General features: G+C 42.5%; 1 protein-coding gene across 4 annotated transcripts in view; it reads right to left on the bottom strand.

The window, feature by feature from the left end:
- Window positions 1-706: 706 nt before the first annotated feature.
- The window catches only part of LOC144783182 (uncharacterized), a 273,155-nt gene continuing 264,148 nt past the window's right edge, over window positions 707-9,713 (bottom strand). For 3 of the 4 annotated variants that reach the window (XM_078662328.1, XM_078662349.1, XM_078662299.1), the window contains one exon: window positions 707-4,016. In XM_078662328.1, the coding sequence (XP_078518454.1) occupies window positions 1,342-3,000 (1,659 nt within the window). In that variant the 5' untranslated portion in view covers window positions 3,001-4,016 and the 3' untranslated portion in view covers window positions 707-1,341. The remainder of the gene's footprint in view (window positions 4,017-9,713) is intronic. The other variant, XR_013601430.1, reaches the window with a different exon arrangement.

Genomic DNA, 9,713 nt, shown 5'->3' with positions numbered 1-9,713 from the left:
TTTCCAGCTACAATAATTCAGATTATTTCAAGTGTTTTGCTCCACATTCTCGCACTTCGGATCTCATGTCCATGAATTAATCACCTTGGCCTTCATTCTCCAGCGGTGATGGAAGTAGCAGAGATTCAGACAGTCACCCAGGAGGACAACACAGGGGCATTTACAAGAAAGCAAAAGAAAAAGGATTGGTTTTGGGTAACTGGAGGGGAAAAGGAGGAGAGTGGAAGAAAAACTAGAAAAGGGAGGAGGCGTAGGGTGGCAGTGAAGAGCAAAGTGGAGAACTGACGACAGAGTGTAGAGGAGGTCAGAAATAGAGCAGAAGAGAAAAGAGAGGAGATAAGAAGCAGTGCATCAGGGTAGAGAAAGGAGGTATAGTCAGAGTGGGGCAGCATGGAAGAGGAGAATGAAGGTGAGAGACAGACCATCTTATGCTATACCAGCACCAAGTAAAGAGCCTATACAACTGAGTAAGAGTCCAGATCTGCATGGTTCCATATAGATAATTTACATACAGAGAGATGGCCATAGCAATACGTACTGAGTCTTGAAGCCACAATGAAACACTGGGTAAAAAGCGACCACTGAACACACTAAGCGAGGAACACAGAGGAAAGGGCATTGAGTAGTAAGTGTTGGTAGGTATTGGAAGCTGCTTGCCTTCCTTTTTGCGTGAGGCTCGAAACAGATCGTAAAATGTATGCAGTACTAAGGGTATCTACTTTTTATTAATAAACATCTGTTATTCAGTGCCAAGATGCCTGCAGGAGAACGTACGCTTTACAAATACCCATTCTTTCTTTCAAGCTGTGAAGATTTCCAAAGGAGGCTCTGGCAGAGGTTGACGATATTGCAAATCTATGCCCCTCAAACAGGAAAATTCAAACATGAATTCTACCATCATCACTGTAAATTTGATACATTTTGAAACATTTATTTGGCATGTCTAGAGCATAACTTTAATCCTCCCATGTTGATTCAGATTAGTTTTACACCTGATGTTTGTCTGACATTCAAAACAATGATAATATTTTCCCTTGCATGAGTTCTCTCATGTACAGTGATACTGAATGTATGACTGAAAAATTTCTGACACTCTGAGCACGGATATGGATTCTCTCATGTGCAGCGAGATAATGTTTGCAATTTAAGCGTTTCTGGCATTCAGGACATGGATACATATGTTCTCCAAGGTGGGTTCCCTCATGTTGAGTAAGATTATTGTTGCATCTGGAGCTTTTCCGACATTTAGCACGTGAATTAGATTTTTGCCAAGACAGACTGTATTTTTTTATGCTGATTAATGCTATTTTTGCACCAATATAATTTGTGGCATGCAGAGCATTAACAAGGTTTTTGCCCAGTGTGGCCTCTCTCGTGTCTTTTGAGATTGCCTTTCTGATTGAAGCTCTTTTGACATTCTGAACACTCATAAGGTTTTTGCCCAATGTGGGTTCTCTCATGTGCAGTGAGATGACTTTTGCAACGGAAGCTTTTCTGACACTCAGAGCATTGATATGGTTTTTGTCCAGTGTGGGTTCTCTCATGTATAGTAAGATTACTTTTGCAGCTGAAACTTTTCTGGCATCCAGGACATGGATAAGGTTTTTCTCCAGTGTGGGTCCGTTCATGTTGAGTAAGATTACTGTTACATATGAAGCTTTTATTACATTCTGAACATTTATAAGGTTTTTGCCCAGTGTGTATTTTATGATGTTGAATAAAATTAGTTTGGTGCCGGAAGGTTTTGTTGCATTCAGAGCACTGATAAGGTTTTTCTCCAGTGTGGGTTCTTACGTGTAAATTTAGATTGGACTTATGACAGAATGTTTTCTGGCATTCAGGGCATTGATAAGGTTTTTGCCCAGTGTGGGCTCTTTCATGTAGTTTGAGATAACGTTTTTGACTAAAGCTTTTCTGGCATTCTGAGCATTGATAAGGTTTTAGCCCAGTGTGGGCTCTCTGATGTAATTTGAGATTGCCTTTCATACTGAAGCTTTTCTGGCATTCTGAACACTGATAAGGTTTACACCCAGTGTGTGTTCTCTCATGTTGAGTGAGCTTAAATTTATGAGTAAAGCCCTTATGGCATTCAGAGCACTGAAAAGGTTTTTCACCAGTGTGGGTTCTCTCATGCTGAATAAGACCAATTTTCTGACTGAAGATTTTCTGACATTCAGAGCACTGATAAGGTTTTTCCCCAGTGTGGGTTCGCTCATGTATATTGAGATTGGATTTTTGACTGAATGTTTTCTGGCACTCGGAGCACTGATAAGGTTTTTGCCCAGTGTGAGCTCTCTCATGTAGTTTAAGATTGCCTTTATGATTAAAGCTTTTCTTGCATTCAGAGCACTGATAAGGTTTCTGCCCAGTATGTGTTATCTGATGTTGAGTGAGATTGCCTTTCTGATTAAAGCTTTTTGGGCATTCAGAACACTGATAAGGTTTAAGCCCAGTGTGGGTTCTTTCGTGTAGAGTGAGATTTGATTTCTGACTGAAGCTTTTCTGGCATTCAGAGCACTCATAGGGTTTTTCCCCAGTATGGGTCCTGTTATGTTTAATGAGAGTATTTTTGCAACTGAAGCTTTTATGGCATATATAACATTGATAAGGTTTTTGCTGAGTGTGGATTCTCTTGTGTAAAGAGAGATTAGATTTATGACTGAAGCTTTTCTGACATTCAGAGCACTGATAAGGTTTTTCCCCAGTGTGTGTCCTTTCATGTTGAGTAAGATTGCATTTATGACTGAAGCTTTTCTGGCATTCGGAGCACTGAAAAGGCTTTTGTCCAGTGTGTGTTCTTTCATGTTGAGATAAACTGACTTTGAGATTGAAGCTTTTCTGGCACTCAGAGCACGGATAAGATGATTCCCCAGGGTGTTTTCTCTCATGTTGAGTGAGATACGACTGATAACTAACTGTTTCTTCGCATTGAGTGCACTTACAAAATGTCTTTCTGGATTTAATGTCTCCAAATTGGGGTTTATCCTGGATATTTCCCATGGTATGGCTGAGCTGTATTCCACAGTCAGGACATGTTTACATAATGTTCATCATTAATCTCTCTAAGACCCCACAAGTATTCTTCTTAAGACATGCATTGAACCATGATCGCTTCTGTTGGGATTTCACAAGTTGTCACATCTGTAGGCTGTCTTTCCAAGTCATCCTGTAAACTTTCTTTAAACATTCCATTACACCTATGATATTTTGTTTGGTGATTGAAGCTTTTATTATATAGGACTTTATATAGCACTGATAAGTTCTTTGCCTGGGGGTGAGTGATTACAAGTTAGATACATTTTTACACACATGAATTGGCAGGAAGGTAGTCCATGTTAGGATATTATTATGCACCATTAGGAAAAGAGCACAGGTAACTTATTTTTCATTTACACACGTCACACAGTAAGGGTGTCACTGAGTCGGAAGGTTTTGTCCTGTTATAAGAACCTGGATAATCTCCAAGGTTAGAGATAGTGGTGAGGATCGTTTCACGCTTGATATGATGCTCCGGTATCTTTGGTTTCCTAAGATCATAAAAATATCTTTAACTATCAATTGATTCAGATGGGACATGTGAGTAAAACTTGTTTTTTCATATTTAAGTTGATGGTCTTTCTGACAGTTTATGCACTGCTATAGTTTTTCTCAGCATCAGGTCTGTGCAGCATTCCTCGTTTGCCACAAACCTGAATTTATAACAGAGGTTAGGTGATTCTCATATGCCAGATTTTCTGTTGCTTTGGGTCCTACTTTTAACCACCTTGCACTGTTGCTTAAATCATAAAATGTATACTATAACTTGAAATATTCTTTCAATTAGTCTGTACTTTGGGCTTCAACATGCATGTGTATATCCTTTACACGTTAAATGCAGTTCTGGCTCCAAAACTCCTGAGATCTAGACAGCATTTCATTCTTGGTGCTCTGGGGCATCTTAAGTTCTTCAAAAAAGTATTTATGTTGATACTAATTTTTAAATAATTGATTTGCTTTTTTGCCAAGGGTTCATTCACCTGTAGGATTAAAAACAGAGATGTCACTAAATGTAAACTGTTACAATGAAATAACATGTAAGAGCTGTTTGAATGTTAAACAGTACCATATTTTGAGATGGCAGGCATTCGAAGTACAACCTATATTTCTTTTATGATTTAGCTGTTTTACTGTAGTGAACAACAAGCTGACATTCACCACAGTTCTAAAGAAAATCCTTATGATGCTAGCAGGAAAAGTTTTTTTTTTAAATAATAAAGGGCCTGAATTCGATCTTGCCGTACAGGTTACTTCTTCACAACTGTGACAGATATTCTGTCCGCCTGAAAATAAATTGTATTATGTCCTATGGGATTTACATTTTGGCAGACAGGATATTCGTCACCATTGTTATGAAGTAACCCGTCCACCGAAATCTACATCATGCCCAAAGTCTGAAGGAAGAAAAAACTTCCATCACATCGTGAGTTTTTTTGGGGTTTGTTTCCTGTTGCACGTTGATACATTATCTATGGTTTCCTGGATTCACAGGATTTGGTTTTCTGATACCCTTGACAGTAAGGATTTAGTCAATATGCCAATCCAAATCAGACAAACCATAAGCCCATATTGTTCTTTCTGGATAGCAAGTCTGCTTTTCAGGTCAAAGTCTCTGGATAAACAGACAGTCCATGTGCACCCCGGGAAGGCCACCCACCACACAGCAAACTTCTATTGAAGTTGGTGCTGATGTAGTGCCTCTTTTAGCTGACATCAGTGATGCAAATCTTCGGTCTAACCCCCTGCCTTATACATGAGGTTTTTATGAGCTATAATCAGAGGGCTTGTTGAAAAACATTTGAATAAACAAGGTTTAGCCAGAGTGTTTGTTGAACACAGTCAGAATAAACATTAAATAAGGTTTAGCCAGAAAGCCTGTTGAACATCCTTAATGTGAACAATAAGCATGAAGAGGCAAAAAGACCTTGCAGCTACTGCCGGATTGTTTTGCAGTATTCTTTTCAGAAAGACAAGAAGGACTGAGGCACACAGTAACTAATCTCATAGAAACCTTGCTTGTTAGTAACTAATAATAGTGTTAACAGGAATGTATTTGTATAAGAGAAATTATCACCATTTAATGGCACTTTTGTAAGACAGAGGAACAATCTAGGTGTTGCTGGTCTACAGCTGGTGAGGGTGAGGAGAGATAACTGCAAAACAGTTACACTAAGAAAGAGAGATGAAAGAAGTTGTTCTGGTCTCTTATTTAGGTAAATGTACAATATTAGGGAAGGAGTTCGACCATAAGCAGTCATGCACTTGAGGTAAATATGAAATAACGAAAAATCAATCAAGATTCCAAACTGGTCCTTCCTACTAGACTAACCTAGAAGGAAACAATGTTTCCAGATTCTGGGGACCACAGATGGCCAATGAGAACATAGGCCAGAGGCTGTTACAAATCCAAAATAGGGGCCCTCTTCACTTTCCAGGAATCGCAAGTTGTTCCGCCTGGAATGCCCCTCCTCATCCCTTAGGCGGTCTTCCATGTGCGTCGCGCTGCACTTCAGGCCGGCTACTGTGGCCTGGAGGTCCTTCAGGACATGCCGCAGGGTAGCTACCTCTCCCTCCATGCTCATGACGTGTTCAATAACCGCACATAGGTCCTGGAGCAAGTGAATGATGTCAATGGCTATGGTGTCTATCTTTGACCCTCAGCAGTGCTCTGCCTCTGTTCCCCAGGCCCCAAGGTCGCCTGGTCCTCCTGACAAGCCTCCATCGGGGCAGGGCAAGGCACAGTATATTGAACAATCGCATTTGTTTTTAGCCCTTGCCCTTCACCATACTTAAGGTAAGGCAGGAGTGTTAGGAGTTAGAAAGTAATCCTGGTCACCCATGGGAGCCAAAACTGTCCAATTAGCCCCAATGCAACAGGTCCAAGCAGGAGAAACGTTTGCAGCAATGTAAATGTTGTTATGGTCAGGACACTCGCAGCCCATCTACATGCAGCAGGTTTACGATAGGGCCAGCAGCACAGACTTGGCACAAACAGGAATAGTGGCAGGCAGCACTCACTGCAGTCCCCCCACTGCACAGCTTCTCCAGTCATCAGCATCAGAAAGGGGGAGGAGGGGTGCAAGGTTGCACATTCCAATGCCCCTGGGCTTCAGTCCTCAAGCTCCACAGTTTTCGCTGTTTACTTCCTTAGCGGCAGAAGCAGGCGACGGGGACACCAACAGGGGGAAGCCAAAGGTCCTGCCCACCGCCTCTGCTCTCCTCAAACAAAGGAACGCTCACCACAGTAGGGCCCCTAGGTCCTCCTCACACCTCTCCTGAGGAATGGGCAGAGCCCGCCATCAATAGGCCCCACAGCAGTCCCGTAATCGCAGCACCAGAGGCCGCAGATGCACAAACCTCCCTCTGGTGTTGGCACCTCCCACAGCCTGGAACAGGTACGCCGGGCCCAGACACACAGGGGCAGGCTGAATGGGCTCAGTTCTTTAGACCAAGGTGCGTCAATGATTCTTCACCAGCTGTCCCCAGCCCATGTACAAACCCAGCAGCAGCACACCAGTTGCAGGCAGGCCACCCCAGGTCACCCTAAAAGGCCTCGCCAGACCTGCTCCGGGTCCCCTCCATCGGCGCTAGGGCGCTATCCTGTCCCAGCAGACAGGCGTCAGAATTCCATCAGCTGCACTCGCTCCGGGGTGGTATCCACAGGCGTATCACCCTACCCTACGCCAGCTGCGCCTCCCAGCCACCGTCACAATCAATCGGCGGTTCGTGGCTCAGGCGATACGGGAGCACAGATGCCCAACGAATCCTCTACGGGTCGTCTTCGCTTCTCTTTCCACAGGCCTCTACTAGGGCTTCAGCAACAGGGGGGCAAGCCTGCACATATGTGGGTGGGTCAGCACGGCCCATTTGTGCCAGGATGCAGGAGGATTAGGCTCTCCTTGGTGGGAGCTACTATGGGGCACATCTAACTGGCCATCTATCTCGGCCACACTCCTACATGGCTCACTGTTAGCCAAAACATGGAGAGCTACTTAATGCATGCACAGAGCAGAAATCAGGTAACAGTCTCATAGGCAAACTGCCATGGTTGGCAGTATGGGGATCACAAGCTCGTCTGGAAGAACAAAGAGAGGAGGTGCACAGGTAGGTGCTTATGAGGCACAAACAGAGGAGGTGCACAGGTAGGTGATTTCTGAGGTACTAGCAGAAAAAGTGCATGGGTAGTGTGCCATGACAGCGCACCCAGTTTAGCCTTTTGTAGTGATGAATTCCAGAGGGTTCTGAGAATTGGTGCCTTTTTTTCTACTATATTTTACTTGGCTGCTGTATAGACAAAGCAAAGAAAGCAATGCATAATACTCACCTATGTGACTAATACAATTGAGAGTTAATCGAAATTCTCATAATTCATGCAACATATGTCATGGGAAGTACATTCTGGTAGAGAACATAATCAGACTGCAGAAAAGAAAGTGAGAAGTGATAAAAGGAGGAAGGGAGAAAAAGAGGAAAAGAAACACAAGATCTCCTAGGGATCAGCCTTAAAAAAAGATAAAATATAAAAGTTAGTCAAGAGGTGCATTTTGAGCTCTGATTTGAACACTTGCAGGAGAAACTGGGTCGGATATGAACCGGAAGTGGGTCCCAAATCTCAGGGCTTTACCAGCGAACAACCTTTTGAGGGTACATGGTTGTCAAATGAGGGAAACTGAGATAAAGATCCAATCTTGGATAGATCAAGCCTTCATGAAGAGATGGTGGAGAGTTTATATAGAGAGCCAGTGAGGGAGACAATGTGCGGATCACTCACAGCAAACAAGGCATCCACGACCTGGGGGAGGATCGTGGTAAGAGCAGTTTACCTGTGAGGTTCGGCGTAACAAACCCAGCCTGAGCAGCTGAATGCCAAACATTCAACCTCGGAATGCACTTTCACGAGGTGTGGCACAGAGGGATATGTTTACATTCAGCACTATGCTTTCCCCAACTGATTCTAGGATACTGCATTACCAATACAGCTATTTATGCAGTTTTGTGTAGTGCAACCCTAGTCCTAGGGTGTTAGAGCACTTTAGATGGAAATAGTTGGATTATCAAGTAGACGATGAAGATGGTTCATAGAAAAAAACCTATAGAGCAGACACCTGAACTGCCAGTGGATAAAGCTTACATCAAAAATGATTCACTGGGGAAACATGAGTGAATTAGGAAATTTTCTCGGTAACAGGTTAGTGGCAGAAGACTAAGGCGTAGCCACTAGCAGGTAGAAAAGCGAAATCAACAGCGATTGAGAAGGAGGTTATGTCAGAGTCGAAAATGTAAAAAAAGCAAGTAAGGAAAGTGAAAAAACTCCCCCAAAATTATAAACATACAGAAGTGAGAAGGACATATGAGGTCAGAGCTATTTGAAACATTAAGATTTTCAGTTCTTTTTTTAATATTACAGGACAAGATGTGGTCAAAGAGCTGGTGAAAGTGAGTTCTGGAACCTTGTGCTGCCAAGTAATGGCTGATTCACCGACTGCTCTTTTCAACTATTGCGTCTGTTAAATGTGAGCACCATTGTGCAGATCTGTGGGTGTTGTCAGCTGTCTCTAATTGTGCTCTCACTTCAGTAAATCCCTCTTTACAGCCATCCAGTCGTGCCCCTTGTCACGGATATACATCAATGAGATATGTTTGCACCCAATACGATTTGATTGCATTATATAAAAGGTTAGTGGTGGGTGTAACGCACCTTTCCGGCTACTCTGTTTTCAGTCAAATGGCAAATATTTGCTGAATAATAAAGCTTGTTTTAGGACATAAGATTTGTGGTGCTCTTCGGGTGCTCCTTGCTCATTTATTACACCCCAGGGTCACTGCGTCCTGTGCTTTGCCTTGAAAACCAAGAACAAATTGGGGTAATAAATGTATTTTTACCATCTGATCAAAGCCTATTCTAGCTCTGCCGGGTCACGGGGAGAAGCTTGCCTCAAAAATACTGTATGTGTACAGTAAAATACAGGATCTGTTGTGCAAGCAAACTCCGCTGCTGCATGGTGAAGCAGTCAAAGTAGTAAAGAAGATTCAACACATGCAAACCACCTTGTCATTTGCATGTCTCTAACAATTTAACAATTTCTATTTTTGGGGGAACCATTTTTTAGATGCAAGTGTGCAAGGGAAAAATGAAGTTACTTAAAGTGAAAGCACCCAATGGCTGGAGTGGGCTGTTCTGTTGAGCTATACCTACAACTAGGATGAGAGGGAGTATAATTTGAGTGACAGGTCAACAGACCAGAGGTGAGAGTGTTGATTGGAAGACCCTACATATGTATGTATGTTTGTATGATATGTTTTGGAAAACATGAGTCTAGCACAACAGCTAAAACCGAGTTAAGGCCAGACCTAAGAACATGGAAAACAAATAAAAAGAAAAATTATTACCACTCATTGCTACAACATTTCTAGGTTCTTAGGGCCACACTTTTTTGCCTTTACCAAAATTAGTTACTATGAGAGTAAAAAGAAAAAAATATTGTTGAGGGGCGCTTAAACCATTGAGGCCGCTCATCAAACTTTCAGTGCTACTCTGAAGGCACAGAGATCACCAGGCTAGTGGAGATCTATAAATATGGAGATAGTGATCCAGAAGGGTAATAGTGTTCTCTAAATATGGAGATAGGTATCCATCAGTTTAGCTAAGATTTCTAAATATGGAAATAGTAATCCAT

The sequence above is a fragment of the Lissotriton helveticus genome, chromosome 1_1 (assembly GCF_964261635.1).
Source record: "Lissotriton helveticus chromosome 1_1, aLisHel1.1, whole genome shotgun sequence".
NCBI classification, from domain to species: domain Eukaryota; kingdom Metazoa; phylum Chordata; class Amphibia; order Caudata; family Salamandridae; genus Lissotriton; species Lissotriton helveticus.
The sequence above is the reverse complement of the archived record's forward strand: the minus strand, read 5'-3'. Positions and strand labels throughout refer to the sequence as shown.